The following is a 21719-nucleotide window of genomic DNA, read 5'->3' as shown; positions in this document are numbered from 1 at the left end:
TTAGCTGCGCGTGCAGATCCTGACATCATTTCATCGTGCAACGCCCTTTGTTCGCCCCAAACCGGAAATTCAGTGGCGCCGGCCTATTGTGCACCTGGCGCCCCTAGCGACTGGTAGAGGGGAATGGTTCTCAGTCGCTGCGGGGCGCGGGGGACGCAAATTAAAGGGCACTCCTCCTGCAGTAGAAAAGGCAGCCATTTTGCAACACTCCTTCTTTGAGAGACGGATCTTTGCAGAGAGACAAAGGTAGGGAGCTTTCTGGTTTGGCTCAACACTCGCACAGGTACTTGTGGCTTCAGGCCACAGCTTTCCACTTGTCTTTAACTTCAGAGCCATATCATTGATTGGAAACATATAATGGGGGCTGCAATGGGTGCAAACGTTGGCCTTCTCCATTGCATTCAAAGGGCTCACAGACGCTGTGAGAGAGTGGCAGACATGGCCAGACGGAGAGGGGGCAACAGGCGTCGGCAAAGGAGGCCTTACCCACCCAGGGTATACCGCCAGCAGTTCTCATATCTGAGCATGTCTGATGAGCAGTGTGTTCGGAGGCTGCGATTCCGAAGGGCGGTGGTCACTGAGGTCTGCCACCTGCTTCGCGGAGATCTGCAGCCACATCTGAGGAGCAGGACGTCTGTCGGTGGCAGTGAAGGTGACGGTGTCTCTCAACTTCTATGCCACCGGCTCCTTCCAATCCGCTACTGGGGACATTTCCAACATCTCCCAGTTTGCCGTGCATTGCTGCATCCGCCAGGTGACCAATGCCCTTTTCAGAAGGAGACGTCAGTTCATCTCCTTCTCCATGGCCCTTGTCAAGCAGCAACAGCGTGCAATGGGCTTTGCAGCATTAGCGGGCTTCCCCATGGTGCAGGGCGCCATTGACTGCACGCATGTGGCTTTGCGGGCACCTCTGGAGAATGCCGAGGATTACTGCAACCGGAAGGGCTACCATTCGCTCAACGTGCAGTTGGTGTGTGACCACAGGCAGCTCATCCTAGCTGTCAATGCCCGCTTTCCAGGCAGCAGCCACGATGCCTTCATCCTGCGCCAGACTTCTGTGGCAGACATGTTCCAGGCCCAGCCTCACCCACGAGGATGGCTTCTCGGGGACAAAGGCTATCCTTTGTGCACCTGGCTGATGACCCCGCTCCGTGTGCCCAGCACCCCTGCTGAAGAGGGATACAATGACAGCCATCAAGCAACCAGGAGCATCATTGAGCAAACAATCGGCATCCTGAAGCAACGGTTCCGCTGTCTGGATCGTTCCGGAGGAGCCCTACAGTATTCGCCTGAGCGAGTCTCCCATTTCGTGGTCGTGTGCTGCATGCTGCACAACCTGGCTATCCGCAGGACTCAGCCACTGCCACCAGACATTGGAGGACCACCAGAGGAGGAGGAGGAGGAGGAGGAGGACCAGCACAGGAGGGAGGCAGAAAGTGCAAGGGCCGCCCGTCGGCGGCTTATTGAACGTCGGTTCTAGGCCCCCTCTCAGGGAATGGCTTGATGGCACAAGAAGAATGTAGCCGCTCCACAAGCCCTCAGCCGAGCAGGGCAACCAGGACTTCCAAAAGAAAGCATGGACAGTGCGATTTAAGAACATTTATTTCTTTGAAACCTCTGCCCTTCCCACATTACAAACTAATGGAGAGAAGCCCCCACAAAAAACACAAATCAACCAGTCTCGGCCTTTCAAAAAACACAAATACACCAGTCTCGGCCTTTCAAAAAAACAAATCCACCCTCCCCCTTTAAGAGCTCACCGGCGTCAGAGTGTCTGCTGTCAATCAGCAGCTCGCCGCACCTGCGCTGCGCCCGCCCTCGGGGGTTTCGCCCCGGGCCGCCGGCTTAGCGCCTAATAATAGTCGTGCATCGCCTGTTTTAGCGCAGCAGCAACCTCTTGGGGCGATGCCACTGAATATCGGCGAAGGTGGCGCGAAGTTGCGCCGGGCGCAAACTTTAGTGGCCGCCCGGCTGTAGCGCCCCAAACGTGGCTATACTGAATTTCTAGGCCAATGTCCAAAACATAACCAACATTCAGACCAGCATCCTCGGCCTTGAATGAAAGAAATAACATAATTTAGCAGCACCTTCTACTTTTTGCCCCTCGATGGTGATCTGCTTCCCTTGCGGAATTGCCCCCTTCCCGCCCTGCAGCTCCTCCGTAATGGGACCCCAGTGGCTGCAGCAAGGCTGGGGGAGGCCTGCTGACTGTCCGAAACTGAGACTGCAGATGCCCTTGAGGTATGGCCTGGACCAGCTCTGGGCCTGGAGGGCCCGGCTGCTGACTGCTCCAGCTCCGCATGGGCGGAAGCAGTCTGTCCTACAGGTGGTGGCAGCTGCAGTGGAGAAGTGCCAGTGGTGGCATCAGGAATGCTGTCATCGTGAGAGCGGACAGCAGCTCCCTGGTCGGCCGACACACTGGCACTCTGACAGGGCAGCACCGCAGCAATCGGCTGGTGCAGATTGCTGGCCTGCTGTGGCGCGGCGAGGGCCCCGGGGAATCCTGCCCAATCCAGCGAGGGTGGCAGCAGTCAGTGCTCGCGTGGCCTCAATCTGCGTCTGCATGAGACCAGCCACTGACTGCGTAGCAGCACTCAGCACTTGCGTGGCAGGTGCCAGTGCTTCGCCGAAGTCCTGGAGAATCCTTGCCAGTGCTGCGCCGAAGTCCTGCACACTCCTTGCCTGTGCTGCGCCGAAGTCCTGGACACTCCTTGCTAGTGTCTCAATGGAGTCGGGCATCCTTGCCACTGCAGCCATGAGCTCAGTGTGCCTCAGCCCAGCCTGGGCGCTCATTTCTGCAAGGGCACACACCTCTTCCGCGCTCTGTGCAGCAGCACTCACGGCCCAACTCGCCCTCCGGGGAGACGGCCCCCAAGCTTCCCTACCCCCCACGCGTTGCTGCAGGCCACTGGGTCCTGGAGCTGCATCCTCCTCAGACCATTCCCCCCCGCTCCCCTCCAGGGAAGGCGTCTCCCCAGTCTGGACATGGGCTGGCTCGCCTGAGGGTGGTACAGATGGTCCGGCTTCCTCCTCCTCGTCGCCTCCAGAGTCACTCGCACTGGCAGCTTGAGGGCCCGCCTCCCGAGCTGGTGATGCAGCATCTGAAAGCAGGGAGGTTCAAGAGTGGCTTTAGCAAAAGGACAGGGTGGCAGCAAGGGATGCATGAGTGCTGCAATGCTCTGAGTTGGCTCGAGAGTGAAAAAGCATGCTGGTGTGGGGAACAAGTGGAAGGAGAGAGGTCAAAAAGGTGATGACCTTCCCATTGCTGTCCACAATGGGGTCGGCATCTCCAGAGGCGACGGGGCCAATTATCCGGCTTGCCACAATCCGGTGGACTCGCTCCTCCAGGTCTGTAAGGGTCTGCAGGTGAGGCCGGCCTCCTCCGGTCCGATGCTGTTGCCTTCTATTATTCGCCAGCTTGGCCTGCAAAAGAAAGGACAGGGTGTGATGAAACCTGCAGCCCTGATCTGGCATGACATGCTTCCCATGGTCGATTAGCCCTTACATTATGCAGCCCTGATCTGGCATGACATGCCTCCCATGGTCGATTAGCCCTTACATTATGCACAGAGCTGAATGTGCGTGTGTGTTTCCAGAAAGGGCCATGGGTGCTGGATGACAGCTGGCCATTGGGGCTTTGCACACCCTCTGCATAAAGTGAGGTGCAGATGGAGGGATGAAGATGATTCTGAAAAAGGCACTCACCCTGACGACCCACGTGAGGTCGTTGAACTTCTTCCTGCATTGCACAGGAGTCCTGGGAACCATGCTGCTGGAGGTGACTCTGTGGGAAACCTCCCTCCAAGCTCTGCGGTGGTCGCTGTGTTGAGGCCTCCTGCCATTCTCCGGGTAGAGCACAGATCGCCTGCGCTCCATCGCGCCAACCAGAGCATCCAATGCCCCCTCGCTGAAGCACTGCGCTCTCTCCCTGGCCCTCTCCATATTGATGCAGTTGTTGACGCCACAGGTAGGTTACCACCGAGTTTGAGGCCTACGAGGCGCAGGGTGCGGCTGGGGATGATAATCGATCCGCCCCTTTAAGAGCTGGCTGGCGCCAGCGTGTCTGGCTGAAATCGATAATTGACAGCACCTGCGCTGCGCCCACCCGCGGAGAAATTGTGTCGCGCCGCCGGGTTAGCGCCTTAAGACTATCGTGCAGCGCCTGATTTAGCGCCGCAATCACCTTCAGGGGCGCAGCTACCCAATATCGCTCAAGGTGGCGATAAATTGCGCCTGGCGCTAAACTTTGCGCACCGCCAATACTAGCGTCCCAAACGGGGCGATACCGAATTTCTCCCCCTTAATTTTTAAACTATGAAGTTAGGGGAACAGGCCAATACGATATTAAAGGGTAAATTTTCTGATTGTACTCTCCTGTTGCAGACTCTTGCCCACTGGGAAATGAATGGATGGAAAATCATAGACAGCATGATCATAAATCCATGATTTGTATGCCTGGCAGGTGAGGCTCTGTGTCGCGAAAATGCAATTGGAAAATTTATCCTTAAGTGACAACTAAAATTAGGTCCTAAAAATGTTGATCTTAGAATCTAACCATAAGAACTTCTTTAAAATTAAAAAAAAATTAAAGCAGTTTAATTTATATTTTAACATTGTTTTGTTTAAGATGAAGTGGATATAGATTTCTACTTACTTTAAGAATAACTGTTCCTTTACTTATTTGCTACTTGTTTTTAAGAACAAACCACAACCTGCAAAACTTGCAATTTTGCAGTAGGTCAGGATTGTAGACAAATAATTAATAAAAAGGAAAGTATACCAGTGACAGATTTCTAGCTGCAAGTTACTACGATTATTGGAATAAACCAACGAAGGAAAAAACTTTCAACAAGAAGAAAATTAGATTTAACTGGAAATAGAAAACTGCAAATAGGTTATTTCTTTGGATTAAATGGAAATGTTTGTCTTGCATAGAATTACATAGAATACACAGCACAAAAACAGGCCATTTGGCCCAATCAGTCTATGCTGGCGGTTTATGCTCCACTCGAGCCTCCTCCTATCCTTCGTCATCTAACTGTATCAGCACAACCCTCTATTCCCTTCTCCCTCGCTTATCTAGCCTCCCCTTAAATGCATCTATACTATTCGCTTCAACCACTCCCTGTGATAACGAGTTCCACAAAGTTTCTTCTGAATTCCCTATTTGATTTCTTGGTGACTATCCTTTATCGATGGCCTCTAGTTTTGCTCTTCCCCACAAGTGGAAACACTCCTTCTGTGTCTACTCTATCAAAACCTTTCATAATTCTGATTCTTTGTCAGGGTAGTTCAGTGTTGGGCTTTCACTGCTGGAACCCAGGTTCAAATTCCCATCAGACTAGTGAATTAAAAGTCTTATTTGGCTACCGAGGTCTTTTGTGAAATAACCCTGGGCAGTCTAAATCATGTGCATGCAGCAGAAAACTTCCCTGATCCAAAATTGGCAATCTGAGAGGTCATAGAATGGCTGGTGTGAGACAGAAAACTGGGATAGTAGGGGGTGCTCTTCTGGCCAGAGGGAACGTATTACCATACTATATCTAACCTGGGAGAGTTTGGTTCTCCTGAATCTCTCCTAACATGGATCACTTGAAATGGAAAGCATTCCATTCCTTATTACTGACATCACCAGATGGCTTAAAATCCAAGGTTCTGTTTCAAACTTCCCCCTTACCTTCTGACAACTTCTGTCTATGGGCTCCACCGGTGTTGGTTTAGGGTTGATCATTCTTGCATCATCTCTTCCACACTCCAGAACAGACCATAGCTCCATTACAAGAGCTTTGATAAACCCTAACAGCAAAAATAGATTCTATTATTCAGACATTAAATGATGACATGCTAAAAAATACTGTACATCAAAAATCTGATAGCTAGGATATACCATATTGATTAATCAGATATTCCGTATCAAATGGATTGTCAGCACAGCTGAAGTTACTCACATATGACCTACTACCTTGTATATTTATTCATCCTGTGGCTAAGATTGGTAATCTCACTACCTACAGCTTACATTTTTCAAAAGTGAAAATCCAATATCATCAACAGTAGAAACAGTAGGAGCTGAATGTTTGGCAACGTTCATTTAAGGAGGCATATAAAAGTGCTCACAGGATTAACAATGGGAATTTTTAGATTATTTTTAATTGGCAAAGGTGCATTATAAATCTTCAGCTGCAACCATAAATTGAGGGATGCAGCAATACCGGTTGGAACCATGGGGGTTAAGGAGTCTGGCACCTGTATTTGGGGGGGTGGGTGGAATGTCTAGAGACTGGGAGTACTGAGAGATTAGGTTTAGGAAGAATAGGGCAGTTGCTGGCATCTGTAGTCAGTCAGCAAGGGGCCCGAGAGACTGGGGTGTGGGCACAGCTGCAGCATGGGAGAAGACGGGTGGGCTGGGTGTGGTAGCACTGGGGACTGTGTTGTTAGAGCATTTAGATGGGAACTGCAACCACTGAGGGGGCTGGGAAGCAGTGGGATTTTGGGCTTGATGCAGTCAAAACTCCATCTCCCCAATCGCCTTCACTACCAACGTCCTTTCATTTCCATTGCCTCATCTATCCCTTTACACCACCCCTCAACCACTGCATTCTCCCATTCCATTTGCTCATTTTTCACCTACCCTGCTGAAGAGAAGGATCACTGCAGAACTAGAGCCCAAAGAGCAAGGTGAGAGGCAAAAGAAATGCTGCTGGATTTTTATTTAGTTTTTTTATTATTAATTCACGGGATGTGGGCGTCGCTGGCATTTATTGCCCATCCCTAATTGTCCTCGCGAAGGTGGTGGTGAGGTGCCTTCTTGAACCGCTGCAGTCTATGTGGTGAAGGTACTCCCACAGTGCTGTTAGGGAGGGAGTTCCAGAATTTTGACCCAGCAACGATGAAGGAACGGCGATATATTTCCAAATCAGGATGGTGTGTGACTTGGAGAGGAACTTGCAGGTACTTGAGGTGTTCCCATGCGCCTGCTGCCCTTGTCCTTCTAGGTGGTACAGGCTGCAGATTTGGGAGGTGCTGTTGAAGAAGCCTTGAGGAGTTGCTGCAGTGCATCTTGTAGATGGTACACACTGCAGCCACGGTGCGCCGGTGGTGGAGGGAGTGAACGTTTAAGGTGGTGGATAGGGTGCTAATCAAGCGGGCTGCTTTGTCCTGGATGGTGTCAAACTTCTCGAGTGTTGTTGGAGCTGCACTCATCCAGGCAAGTGGAGAGTATTCCATCACACTCCTGACTTGTGCCTTATAGATGGTGGAAAGACTTTAGGAAGTCAGGAGGTGAGACACTTGCCGCAGAATACCTAGCTTTTGACCTGCTCTGTAGCCACAGTATTTATGTGGCTGGTCCAGTTAAGTTTCTGGTCAATGGTGACCCCCAGGAGGTTAATTGTGGGGGATTCGACAATGATAATGACCTTCCATGTCAAGGGAAGGTGGTTAAGCTCTCTCCTGTTGGAGAAAGTCATTGCCTGAGACTTGTGTGGTGCGAATGTTACTTGCCACTTATCAGCCCAAGCCTGAATGTTGTCCAGATCTTGGTGCATGTGGGCATGGACTGCTTCATTATATGAGGAGTTGCGAATGGAACTGAATACTGTGTAATCATCAGCGAACATCCCCACTTCTGACGTTATGATGGAGGGAAGGTCATTGATGAAGCAGCTGAAGATGGTTGGCCCAGGACACTGCCCTGAGGAACTCCTGCAGCATTGTCCTAGGGCTGTGACGATTGGCCTCCAACAACCACAGCCATCTTCTTTTGTGCTAGGTGTGACTCCAGCCAGTGGAGATTTTCTCCCCTGATTCCCACTGACTTCAATTTTACTAGGGCTCCTTGATGCAACATTCAGTCAAATGCTGCCTTGATGTCAAGGGCATATATAATGGCACTGAAAGCTGAAGAGTGGTGTCAAAGCTAAGCTGAAGGCTGACATTTGGTGAGTAGAAGGGGAGCAGGCCTAAAACAGCTCAGTAATAAGCCGACAGTGGAGAGAACCAGAGGTGGGAGAAAGAGCTATGAGAGTTAGAGAAGTGGGCTCCTCATTCTTTCAGTGACAAATGTTCATCAATTTAAAATTGCCACTGAAAGAATGAGGAGCCCCCTTCTCTAGTTGCGGAGTCGGTGACAATTTGAAATTGATGAACTTGTCACTGACTCCGCAACCAGAGAAATAGTTTTATCCTATTGAAACCACATATTTTAAAAATCCCTATTAAATTTCCTCTTTGTCTTCTCCGTTATGTGGAAATAGTCCCAATATCTCAAGTCTCTCCTGATAACCACATTCATCCTGGTGAGCCTACACTGTACTTTTTTTAATGGTTTTAATGACCTTTCTGTAATAAGGCGCTCAAAACTGTACACAGTACTCTAACTATGGCCTAACTATTGCCTTGTAAAAAAATTATTAACTCCTTGCTCTTGTACGACAGGTCCCTATGCTAGAGGCCTTTTTTCTGGCTTTATCTGCCCGCATTTGCACTTTCATGGAATTAATGTAGTTGAACCTGTCTGTTCATCCACATGTTCCAGCAACTTTCCATTGAATGCATACTCAATGGCCCAGAAATTCGGGTCTCCACGGGTGAGTACGCACGGAGTACTCACCCATAGGCCCAATGGAAGTGCCGGTTTCATGCATGCACTGCGCATGCGCGATAAAACCGGAACTTCCATTCTCCCTTAAAGGAAGGGGTTCAGAGGTCGAACGCCTACGCCGGAGAGGCAGCGCGTGCGCATGGAACTTATGATTTTTTTGCAGGTTTCTCCGGGAGGGTAAGTCTCCAGGAGTTACACATGTAAAAAGCAGGCGCAAGGCCTGCTTTTAACAAGGTAAGTGGTGAATTAATTAAAATTAAAAAAAATTTTCCACAGGTTTTTTATTTTTAAATACTTTAAAGAAAGGTAAGTTTATTTTTAGCCCCGTTAGAAAATGTAATTTTTTTTTCAAAAATTTAAATTATTGTTTAAAATAGTTATTTTATGTAATTTATAGTTATTTTAAAAATGTGATTTAAAAAAAATTTATTTGAAGTTTTAGTGATGTTTTGGGGCTTATAGTATTTATAGTTTTGACAGCTCTTCCTGCCAATTTTATGAATGGGCATTTCCCTGCTACCATTGGCTCTCCATGGCCCACGTGATCCCAGGGGATGCATCGAACTAACTGCGCCCCTGGGATATGCAAGCACTGCGCGCCGGCAGTTGGAGCAGACCCAGGATCGGAATCCCACGTGGGCCCACAGCTCAACGGCCGGCGCGCTAGGTAAGTGCAGGTCAGAGGCTTGCACCCGCGGGAAGCCTCTGACCCGAATTTCTGGGCCAATGCATTTATTGCTTTTCCACTGACAATATATTACCGCACATTTCTGTACATTAAGTCAAATCTGTTGCCCATCTGTCCATTCTGCTAACCTGTGTATATCCTCTGAAGTCTTTTACAGTCCTCCTCGCTTTTTGGCTAACAATATACTTTTATGTGATCCGCAGATTTGAATATCATGCTCCCTTTACAAAAGTCCAAATCATCTATATTAAAAAAGACCCAGCACTGACTCTTGGGTCTTCCAACTACTTCCAACCCTTCTCCAACAAAGCAATAGAAATCACCAAGTGGCATATGGAGCTAATACATTGACAATAGAGAACAGCTTCTAAGTATCAGCTTAAGTAGTAGTCTTTATACTGACTGTTGTTACATTGTCAGAACGTTTCAAAAGGGCCCAATCTATATTGATCTATCACTGCAACTTGGGCTTACTCAATTGCGTGCGACAAAGAAAGTGTATTCTCACTGTAGTTACAGAGGCCCCAATTTTAACTCGCCCCGCCTGGTGGAAACCGGGTAGAGGTGGGCAGTTAAAATGAGAGCAGTAATTTACCTTCTCTGATCCCGCTGCCTTCCTGCCATGTCCTGATATTAATCAGCTCTTTTGAGAAAAGAGGGAAACTGAAAATCAAAGGGTAAGTTCCCCAGGGATCTGTGCTGAGACTTCTCATTTTTTATTTAAGTTTGTGGTGATACCAAACTAGGGGCCATGGCAAACTGCGAGAAAGAATATAGGATATATATAGGTTAGTGGAGTATCCAGATAGGTGGCAGGTGCAGTTCGATGCAGAAAAATGTGAAATAGTATATTTTGGAAAAAAGTACAGTAACCCTAAATAGTAAGATTCTTAACAGAGTGGCAGAACACAGATTACATAGAATTTACAGCACAGGAACAGGCCATTCAGCCCAACAGGTCTATGCTGCTGTTTACACTCCACGATCTATAAAGGTGGGAGCGCTGGTAGAAAAAGCCAGAAAAAGGCAAATGAGATTCTAGCTTTTATAAAGAGGGACATTGAATATAAAAGCAAGTTGAATTTATATTTGAACTATAGTATGCTTTTTAGGCACCCCAAAGGATATTAGAGTCATGAAAAGGGTACAGTAAAGAATCACTAACATGATACCAGAAATTAGAAGTCATAATTATAAAGAATGGCTCAAAAAGTTGGATTTTTTCACTGAACTTGGAAGGTTAGGGGGAATCTAACAGAGGTTTTCAAAATTATTAAAAGTTTTGAGAGGGTAAGTGGTGAAAGTTTATTGCCACTGATTGACATGAAGATAACAAGGGAGCATAGACAGAGGATTATCGTGAAAAACTAAAGGAGAAAGTTATAATAATCTTTTATCCGCAGAGAATTATTAGAATATGAAATACTTTACCACAAGTGGCTATTGCGCCAGAGACATTCTAACATCATTTGAAAGGGAAATGGATAAGTATTTGGAAATAAAGAATATAAAAGGGCAAAGGGAAAGGACAACAAAATGATATCAGAGTAGATAGCTCCAGTTGAAGAGTTAGCAACAGCCAAGGTGTGATGGATCACATGAGGTGCAATTTCTATTATTCTACTGTCACACAAAACTCCTAGCAGCAAGTTAGAGAAACATTGGCTGAAGCCTGTAAACAGACCTTCTGCTCACTTATTTGATACGGGAATGATGCAGAAATAACCTAAAGGAGAAAGTTTTTTTTAATGAAAATGTAAACATTTATGATATAAACACTGCAATGTTAAAGATTAATACATTATTTACAGCAAATATATATTTTAGTTTGTGTTGCAAATGTAATATACTAAAACATCCAGTGGTTCTAAATGGCAAATATTTTCAATTTGGTAGACATCTCTTTTAATCAATATTTACCTGAACTTTGCAGTGCCACAATGCCAGGAGCTGTTGCAGCTACTTGTGTAACCATAACTCCATATCCAAACTTTTCACATTTGCTGACCTGCCAAGTTAAGAGAAAAGGCAAAGTAAGTAAATTCTCTGCATATTATTCCTGTTTTGCATGATATCACTTACCATATTGATGATACTATCTATGCAATGTTAATCTATGATAGTTTGAAGAAAACAGGTCTGCTGATTTGCAATTGGAATTCCAGTGCTCTTCTGCTTAAGAATGTTAGCACCAGAACTCGGTGTGCACTGTAAATCAATAGTGTATGTCATTATTCTGAAATTTCAAACCACTACTATGGCCATGGGGACAGAGAAATCTTCATTAATTGGTATCGGAAGAATCTTTGAGATGACACATTAATTGTTCATTTGTGGACATACAGACAAGTTAAAAAAGGTAAATTTACTCTTATAGGTGTAAGCAGATTTTTTAAATGATAATGGCCTAGAAATTCAGTATAGCCACGTTCGGGGCGCTAAAGTCGGGCGGCCGCTAAAGTTTGCGCCCGGCGCAAGTTCGCGCCACCTTCACCGATATTCAGTCGCATCGCCCCAAGAGGTTGCTGCTGCGCTAAAACAGGCGATGCACGACTATCATTAGGCGCTAAGCCGGCGGTCCGGGGCGATACCCCCGAGGGCGGGCGCAGCGCAGGTGTGGCGAGATGCTGATTGACGCCAGACACTCTGGCGCCGGTCAGCTATTAAAGGGGGAGGGTGGATTTGTTTGCCTGCCACGCCCTGCACACTGCAGCCCTCAAGCTAGGCCTGACCACTTCGGCTTCATCTGTGCAACGCCCAGGGCTATGGAGAAGGCCAGGGAGAGAGCGCAGCGCTTCAGCGAGGGCGACCTGAGGGTGCTGGTTGGCGGAGTGGAGCGCAGGCGCCATGTTCTGTTCCCTGAAGGTGGCAGGAGGCCGCTGCCCAGCGCCTACCGGAAAGCCTGGAGGGAGGTCTCAAACAGGGTGACTTCCAACAGCGTGGTTGCCAGGACTCCTGTGCAATGCCGGAAAAAGTTCAACGACCTCACTCGGATTGTCAGGGTGAGTACCCTTTCCAGTGTCCTCCTCATCCCTGCATGTGCACCTCACTTTATGGGCAAAGGGACCTGAAAGCCCTAATGGCCAGCCCTCATCCAGCAGCTATGGGACTGTCATGAAAATCACTTGCGCATTCAGCACTTTACACACTGTACAAGCTATTCGACCATGGGAGGCAGTACAGCCAAGATCAGGGCTTCACACTGTCAGGGCCAGTCCACCATGGGAGGCAGTGCAGACAAGATCAGGGCTTCACACTGTACTTAGAGGCCGTCCTTACTCTTGCAGGCCAAGGTGGCGTACAACCGTAGGAAGCAACGTGAGACCGGGGGAGGCCGTCCTGACGTCAAAGAGCTCTCCGACCTCGACCAGCGTGTGGAGCGCATTATGGCAGGACGGCTGATTGGCCCCGTCGCCAGTGGAGATGCCGACCCTGTTCTGGGCACCAATGGTAAGGGCATCACCTTTTTGACCTCTCTCTTTCCACTTGCGCCTCAGGTCAGCATCCTTTGCCACTGTCCGACCAATGCAGTGCATGGCAGCACTCATGCCTCCCTCGCTGCCACCCTGCCCTCACTCTAAAGCAACTCTTGTGCCTCTCTGCTTTCAGATGGTGAATCGCCAGGTGAGGAGGCGGGCCCTCAAGCTGCCACTGTCAGCGATTCTGAATTCGAGGAGGAAGAGGAAGCCGGCCCATCAGTGCCACCCTCAGCCGCGCCAGCCCATGGCGATGAAGGGGACACGTCTTCCCTGGAGGGGAACCGGGGGGAAGGGTCGGAGGAGAGTGAAGCTCCGGGGCCCAGCGGCCTGCAGCAACGCGGGAGAGGTGGGGAAGCTCGGCGGACTTCTCCCCAGAGGGTGAGTGCGGCCTCCAGTCCTGCGACGGTGAGCGCAGAGGAGGTGCGGCTCCTGGAGGAAATGGCCGTCCAGGCTGAGCGCAGGTACACTGAGCTCATGGCTGCAGTGGCAAGGATGCCTGACTCCATTGAGTCTCTGTCAAGGAGTGTGCAGGAATTCGGAGCAGCACAGGCCAGGAGTCTGCAACAATTCAGTGCAGCACAGGCCAGGAGTCTGGAACAATTCAGTGCAGCACAGGCCAGGAGTCTGCAGGACTTCGCAGCAGCACAGGCGGCTTCTAGCCAAGTGCTCAGTCGTGCCGTTCATTCACTGGCTGGTGTCATGCGGACACAGACCAGGGCCACACGGGCACTAACTGCTGCCACCCTCGCTGGATCGGCCAGGCATCGCCAGGGCACTCGCCGCGCAGCAGCAGCCCAGCAGTCTGTTCTTCAGCTGTTTGCTGCGCATGCTGCAGTGCTGGCCCGTGCGAGTGCCAATGTCTCAGGCGACCAGGGAGTACCTGCGATCTGTCAGGTTGGCACCATTCCTGCAGCTGACACTGCCACTCCGCCATTGCAGCTGCCACGAGCCGCTGGACAGACTGCTGCCGCCCAAGCAGAGTTGGAGCAGTCAGCAGCCGGCCCCTCCAGGGCCAGAGCTGGTGCAGGCCAACCCCCAAGGGCATCTGCCGTCTCGCCATCTAACCCTCAGCAGCCTTCCCCCAGCCTTGCTGCAGCCACTGGGGTCCCATTGAGGAGGAGCTGCAGGGTGGGCAGGGGCCAGTCACGGATGCGAAAGGCATCGCCCTCGCAGGGCAAAAAGTAGAAGGTCTGGCCAAATGCTTTGTGTTTGTTGAAAGGCCGAGACTGGTGTAGTTGTGTTTTTGTAAGGCCGAGACTGGTGTCTTTCTTTGTTTTGTAAGGCCGAGACTGGTGTCTTTCTTTGTTTTGTGAGGCCGAGGCTGTTCCTTTTGTGTTTTTGGAGGGGGCTTCTCTCCATTAGTTTGTAATGTGGGAAGGGTAGAGGTTTCCAAGTAATAAATGTTCTTAAATCGCACAGCCCATGCTTTATTTTGCAAGTCCTGGTTGCCCTGCTCAGCTGAGGGCTTGTGGAGCGGCTACATTCATCTGGTGACATTGGCACAAGCCATTCCCTGAGAGGGGGCCTAGAACCGATGTTCAATAAGCCGCCGACGGGTGGCCCTTGCACTTTCTGCCTCCCTCCTGTGCTGGTCCTCCTCCTCCTCCTCAGGTGGTCCTCCAATCTCTGGTGGCAGTGGCTAAGTCCTGCGGATAGCCAGGTTGTGCAGCATGCAGCACACGACCACGAAATGGGAGACTCGCTCCGGCGAATATTGTAGGGCTCCACCGGAACGATCCAGACAGCGGAACCGTTGCTTCAGGACGCCGATGGTTTGCTCAATGATGTTCCTGGTTGCTTGATGGCTCTCATTGTATCCCTCTTCAGCAGGGGTGCTGGGCGCACGGAGCGGGGTCATCAGCCAAGTACACGAAGGATAGCCTTTGTCCCCGAGAAGCCATCCTCGTGGGTGAGGCTGGGCCTGGAACATGTCTGCCACAGAAGTCTGGCGCAGGATGAAGGCATCGTGGCTGCTGCCTGGAAAGCGGGCATTGACAGCTAGGATGAGCTGCCTGTGGTCACACACCAACTGCACGTTGAGCGAATGGTAGCCCTTCCGGTTGCGGTAATCCTCGGCATTCTCCAGAGGTGCCCGCAAAGCCACATGCGTGCAGTCAATGGCGCCCTGCACCATGGGGAAGCCCGCGAATGCTGCAAAGCCCATTGCACGCTGTTGCTGCTTGACAAGGGCCATGGCGAAGGAGATGAACTGACGTCTCCTTCTGAAAAGGGCATTGGTCATCTGGCGGATGCAGCAATGCACGGCGAACTGGGAAATGTTGGAAATGTCCCCAGTAGCGGATTGGAAGGAGCCGGTGGCATAGAAGTTGAGAGCCACCGTCACCTTCACTGCCGCTGACAGAGACGTCCTGCTCTTCAGCTGTGGCTGCAGATCACCGCCAAGCAGGTGGCAGATCTCAGTGACCACCGACCTTCGGAATCGCAGCCTCCGAACACACTGCTCGTCAGACATGTTCAGATAGGAGAACTGCTGGCGGTATACCCTGGGTGGGTAAGGCCTCCTTTGCCGACGCCTGTTGCCCCTTCTCCCTCTGGCCATGACTGCCACTCTCTCACGGCGTCTGTGAACCCTTTGAATGCAATGGAGTAGGCCAGCGTTTGCACCCATTGCAGCCCCCATTATATGTTTGCAAACAATGATATGACACTGAAGGCAAAGACAAGTGGAAAGCTGTGGCCTGAAGCCACAAGTATCTGTCCGAGTGTTGAGCCAAAGCAGAAAGCTCTCCACCTTTGTCTCTCTGCAAAGATCCGTCTCTCAAAAAGGAGTGCTGCAAAATGGCAGCCTTTTCTACTGCAGGAGGAGTGCCCTTTAATTTGCGCCCCTCGCGCCCCGCATCGACTGAGAACCGTTCCCCTCTACCAGTCGCTAGGGGCGCCAGGCGCACAATAGGGCGTCGCCACTGAATTTCCGGTTTGGGGCGCACAAAGGGCGTTGCACGAGGAAATGACGTCAGGATCTGCGCGCGCAGCTGAGCGCGCGCAAAGACTTTGCGCCGCCGCTAAATCTTGAGTGAAGTTGGGGAGAGGCGCAGATCGCGCTGCGCCCGGCCGCTAGCCGCCTAGCGCCCAACATCTCCTCCTCCTAAGGCGCTACCGGCTGGCGCAAGCAACTGAATTTCTAGGCCAATGACTTTAAAGTAAGAGGTTGCCATATTCTCCCAATTGTTTAGATGGTTAAGTGAGCGAGTAACTAATCCTTGAAGACCAGTATCTAATAAGAATGCTAGTTAGCCACAGAGTCTCTGGGTTTGGAAATCAACTAAGGTTATCCAGTGTTCTCCTGCTGGAATCCCTGTTTGTGAATGATGGTTGAGGATAGAACTGGCCTCGGCTCTGGTGCCTTCTTTATTTGACTAGTCTGCTGATACTCACTGTCTAAGCTGACACATGAAGCATGGCCACTTCAGTGCAGTAGGGGCACAGCACCTATAAGACCATATCCCAGCAATGAGTCAACACTTTTTGGGGGTGGAGATGAAATTTGGAAGGCAGAAAAGAAAAACTGAAATAAAAATAACATGACATAAGCATCTCTCAGTTGTCCTTAGCCTCTGGTGCATGAGCTTTAATAAAATAAAAGACTCAATTTATACAGTGCCTGATCACATTTCAGAAATGTTCCAAGTGAACTTCATTGTTCAATTAATGTTGTTACGTGAATAAAAGAGGCAGCCATTTTTCACACATTTATATCCCATAAACAGTAATGTGATGAATGGCTCATTAATCTTTTTTTTCATGGTGTTGGCTGAGAGAAATATGCTGGACAGGACACTGAGAAAATGACCCGCTCTTCTTCATGGGAACATTAATAACCACCCAAACCACTGGAACAGGCAGGTGAGGTTTTAGTTTAATGTCTCATCTGAAAGACAGCACCTCTGACAATGCCAGTGCTGCACTGAAGTGTTAGCCTAGATTATGTGTTCAAGACCTGGAGTGGGACCTAAACTCTCAACTTTCTAGGTCAGAGATAAAGGGGATGACACTAAGGCCTAGAAATTAGCTATAGCCCTGCCAGCTCGCTGGCGGCCAGAATTTACCGCTGGGCGCGGAGCCACTCGCGCCCAGCCAATATTCAGTTTCAGCGCCCAAAGTCGAGGACGGCCGCTGTTCAAGGGTGTGGCCGCCCCCGCTTGGGGCGCTGAAACTGAATATCAGCGCGCTAGTGGCCGCAGCGCCACCCGCAGCGCAGCGGCAGGCTGCGGTACTGCAGGCCTTCCTCCCTCTCTTAAGGGGGAGGTGCCTGCAGCAGCCGGAGCCCCGATCGCGAGTGCCGGCAAAAGAGCCCGGCACAACGGAGAAGTGCCGGGCTCCCGGAAACCTGTCGGCAATGCCGCGGGGGGGGGGGGGGGGAGGTGGAGGAGGCCGGGGAAGGAGGTGCGGGCAGGCGGCCGCCGAAAAAGCGGCCGGCCGCACCTCCACCTTAAAGCGCCCCACTAAGGCTGCTGTACGGACCCGGTCTCCGAATGTTATTAGCGGCCGCCACGGAAAAGGCGGCCGCTGCTGAAGATGGGGGTCGGGCCGGTGTCGGGGCGGTACCGGGGCGCTGCGCACACCGATGACGTCATCGGTGGCGGCGCAGCGCTAACGGCTACCGCCGCAATTAGCACGTCAATGAAGTTCGCCCGAAGTTTGCAGACTGGCGCAGAAGCCCTCTTTGGGCAGTAACTGGGCGCAAAGCCCACTGAATTTCTAGGCCTAAGTGCTCACGATGATGGATAGAATAAGGAGTTTGAAGCTCAACTCAGGGTCAAATAGGACACCAAAGTTATGTATTTCTGATTCATCTTAAGTGACCAGATGCAGAAAGACCTGGAGTTAAGGCAAGGGCGCTGAGATAATGGCAGGAGCTGAACAGAATGGGTTTGGTGTTGCCGTGTACATTTGGAGAAAGTTCAAGCTCATTTATGAATTGATAGTGAACAAGCAGTCTGACAACACAGTGTTGGTCATAGGGTCGAGGGTGACAGAGAAAAAGAATTGGGTGTCATCAGCATATATGTGGAAGTGGACACCATGGGCTAGATTTTCGTGGAGCCGTCAGGCGGGGTTTCAGGCGTGTGGGGGGGGAAAATCCCGAATTTGGGGGTCCCGATACCATCCCGCCCAAAACCCCGCCCCACGTAAGTTTCAGGGGCGGTGGGTACCCGCCCCGCACTGGGACCCACCGAAACCAGGCGGGAAGGGATTAGTGCCAATTAACTGCCTGTTAACAGGTAGTTAACAGGCAGTTTTTAGCCTAATCTAATCCCTATTTTGAGGGGTTTCGTGTGGGTTTCCTGACGGCTCCAAACCACGCCAGGTTAGAGCAGGCGGGCCGTTGGGTTGAAGGAGTTGAAGGGGTCACGATGTCGGTGCTCAGGTGAGTGATGGGTGCATGAGTGCAAAGGTAAATGTGTTTGGTGTGTCTAAAGTGTGTAAAGAACTTTTACTTACCCGTACTTACCTTAACAGCCTTTCTTCCTGTAGCCATCGGGAGTGCATCACTCAGCCGGAACTGAAAGCTGAATGGCTGCGATCTGTGAAAAGTGACAGCCTTCAGCTTTGAGTGCTGCTGAGAGTTCTAACTGAGTCTGTGCAGAAGGACTCATGTTAGAACTCAGAGTGTCAGTGTTTCACAGCTTCAAACAGCTGTGAAACACTGATATTTCATTTGTCAAAACGTCTTGACAGATGAAATTGCAGTCTGTGATGTCACCTGTTGCCGGGTGGCCCTTAATTGGCCTGCTGAGCCCGCTGGGCGGGCTCAACAAGGTCAATCAAGGGAAAATCGCGCAGATTGGCCAGACGTCGAAGTAGGCGGGTCAAAAACCCAAAAGGGGAAGTCCCGCCTTCTTCCCGACAGGTTCGGGAAAATCTACCCCCATACCTATGGATAACGTGACAAAGAGGCAACATGTAAATGAGGAAGAAATGGGGCTAAGGATAGAACCTTGGGGCTCTCCCAAGGTGACTGTGCAGGGAAGGAGAACAGACTTTTGGTAGAGATATGCAAGCTACAGTGGGACAGATAGGAATGTAGAGACACAAGGGTGGTTCCATAGAGATGGACAACGGAGAAGGAGCCACGTAAAAGGATGGAGTCGTCAATCATGTCAAATGTCAGAAATGTCGAGGAGGACAAGAAGAAATAAAGTGCCATGGTCAAGGCTAACAATGGCTTCAGGGTGATACAGGGAAGAATGATCAAAGGTCAACAGTCCCGAATCCTGGACACAAATTAGAGGAGCTGATAAAATAATAGTTTATTATAAAAGGGACAAAATACAGATCCCTTCATTCCCAAATAATCAATACCTATGAAAAACAAAACATAGCCACACGTTCTACACATACCTGCAGCTTTTTAGTGAATCTGCTAAACATGTAAATCACACACTCATTTATTGCTCCCGTTTGCTGCAGAAGTAACAACCCTTTTGGAGTGGCAGCAAAGTTGAGCAGATTGTCTAGCAGCGTTTCTTCCAAGATCATCCTGACAAGAGAGTTATAGGATTTCATTTTTATGGTAGCTGAGAAATCATGGCAACTTATGCAACAGTAGTTACAATAGGCAATATACCAGGAATGGGATTCCTCCTAATTATAGTACTGAAGACAAAAAACAAAATGACCAAACAGTAACACAACATAAGGATAAAACATATGGGCCCAGAAATTCGGGTCGGGGGCTTCCCGCGGGTGTAAGCCCCCGACCTGCACTTATCTTGCGCGCCGGCCGTTGAGCTGTGGGCCCCCGTGGAATTCCGATCCGGGGCCTGGTCCAGCTGCCGGCGCGCAGTGCTTGCGTATCCCAGGGGCGCAGTTAGTTCGATGCGTCCCCTGGGATCACGTGGGCCATTGGGAGCCAATCGGAGCAGGGAATGCTCCATTCATAAGTCTGACAGGAAGTGCTGTCAAACTTAGAAATAGTACGGCCCCCTTCTTCTTACAAAACATCACTAAATCTTCAAATAATTTTTTTTTAAAATCACATTAAATAACTATTTTAAACAATAATTTAAATTTTTGAAAAAAATAATTTATTTTCTAACGGGGCTAAAAATAAACTTACCTTGCTTTAAAGTATTTAAAAATAATAAACCTGTTGGAAAAATGTTTTAATTTTAATTAATTCACCGCTTACCTTGTAAAAAGCAGGCGTTACGCCTGCTTTTTATATTTCTAACTTCTGCAGGTTTACCTTCCCAGGAAAGCCTGTAAAAAAAAACAAAGTTCGAAGCGCACGCGCAGCCTCCCCCGCACACGCGTTCGACCTCTGAACCCCTGCTTTCAGGGGAACGGAAGTGCCGGTTTCCCGCGCATGCGCAGTGCATGCAGGAAACCGGCACTTCCATTGGGCCTACGGGTGAGTACCCCGTGCGTACTCACCCGTGGAGACCCAAATTTCTGGGCCATGAATTGCTAAACTTTTTTTCCCAGTTAAGTATCAGCACCACTGACTAGCATGTTTAAGTATAAATAAGTCTGATTTCCTTTACTAATGGCCCTTTTCCACAAATATAGATAATTTTTAGTTTTTAAAAAAAAATTTTGTGCTGCATTATGCCTTAGGATTCCATAGCAACACATAACTTTCCAAGGTTAGGAAAAAAATATTTAAAATAGGATTTGATTTATTTGTGTTGGTAGATTTTTGTCTTCACCACCTACGTGGTAACCGTCCGTATAGAACCTGCCTGATTTTCATTTAATTGAAAATGAAAATCCGGCGAGTGATATAATGGGCAGGCAATCCTGCAACATTACTGCTCAGGCAGTGAAGATGAAAATCTACTCTGTGAGCAACTTGCGCTCACTCTTAGTGCTTCTGCCTTATTGGTGATTAAATTCTATATCGGAACATCAAGATCTGTTAGTATCAGCAATCTGACAAGTACGTACATTAATGGGAGCATGCATTCAAACTTTAAGTACTTGGCCTCTGAGGGTCATGATACACATTTATGCTGTGAGCAAACAGTAGTTTGTGCCAGTGTGACATATTTGCATTCCCCATACCCACCATTTTAACCAGGGACATGTCCGGCACCGGAGGGCCACCCGCCCCAGGCAGGCGTGGGCCTACTTAACACAAATGTTTCGGCACCGCAACTCCATTTTAACTCGGGGAAAGGGGAGGTATGCACGGCATCAAACCTGAAATCTGGCGAGAGGTAGCAGAGTGGCCAGAAGATGCTAAGTAAGTAATTTTTTAAAATTTTGATCAGGATTCCTATGGGCTAGGAGAAGCAGGAATACTGCACATGGCCCCACAAGGAGTCTTTGGACTTGCACAGCTTTAGTCTTCCTTCCCCTTTAAACCATCAGCAGCTACTTTCAGATACCCTCACCCAGCAGTAATCTTTATACCGAGATAGATAGATTTCTAGACGCAAAAGGCGTCAAGGGGTATGGGGAGAGAGTGGGAATATGGTATTGAGAGAGGATCAGCCATGGTCATATTGAATGGCGGAGCAGGCTCGAAGGGCCGAATGGCCTACTCCTGCTCCTATTTTTCTATGTTTCTATAATGTATTCCCGCTTCCGACTGCCGGCCCTTTTTGGGCATGACTTGTCGTTTTTGGGCATGACACAGTTCTGCTGAATTCAAATGAGGTCCAGGAATTAAAAAGGCCCGGGCCTCACATTCAATTCAACGTGGTGGTTTCCCACCCGCCTCGCACCCCATCTACCCCGGATGTGCCCGCCCGGAGTTAAAAATGGGGGCTTAGAAGTCATTGTCATTAACTAGCATGATCACACAAGATTGCGAAACAACAATGCAGTTACACTTACGTGTTTTGTAATTCCTGCGCTGTTGAAGAGCCTGATTCATTTCCTGCTACAGGAGTTGGTATTCGCTCTGAAAGTAAACTGGCCTGGTTCACAAAAAAAAGTTAAAACTGAGCTACGGAAATAGAATCTGCTCTTCAATTACATA

At 49.5% G+C, this 21719-nt stretch overlaps 1 protein-coding gene across 12 annotated transcripts in view; it reads right to left on the bottom strand.

Annotated features, from left to right (window-relative positions):
• Positions 1-21719, bottom strand: part of tbc1d32 (TBC1 domain family, member 32) — a 404895-nt gene that overhangs the window by 181600 nt on the left and 201576 nt on the right. For all 12 annotated transcript variants that reach the window (XR_015079556.1, XR_015079554.1, XR_015079553.1 and 9 more), the window contains exons 18-21: positions 21575-21657; positions 19133-19271; positions 11211-11298; positions 5678-5796 (exon numbers count right to left, since the gene is read on the bottom strand). Coding sequence is in view for 8 of the 12 variants with exons in the window: in XM_085997304.1 (XP_085853430.1) it covers positions 5678-5796; positions 11211-11298; positions 19133-19271; positions 21575-21657 (429 nt within the window). In the remaining 4 variants the exon portion in view is untranslated. The remainder of the gene's footprint in view (positions 1-5677; positions 5797-11210; positions 11299-19132; positions 19272-21574; positions 21658-21719) is intronic.

The sequence above is a fragment of the Somniosus microcephalus genome, chromosome 9 (genome assembly GCF_052327205.1).
Source record: "Somniosus microcephalus isolate GS21.2 chromosome 9, FLI_Smic_1.0, whole genome shotgun sequence".
Lineage (NCBI taxonomy): Eukaryota > Metazoa > Chordata > Chondrichthyes > Squaliformes > Somniosidae > Somniosus > Somniosus microcephalus.
The sequence above is the reverse complement of the archived record's forward strand: the minus strand, read 5'-3'. Positions and strand labels throughout refer to the sequence as shown.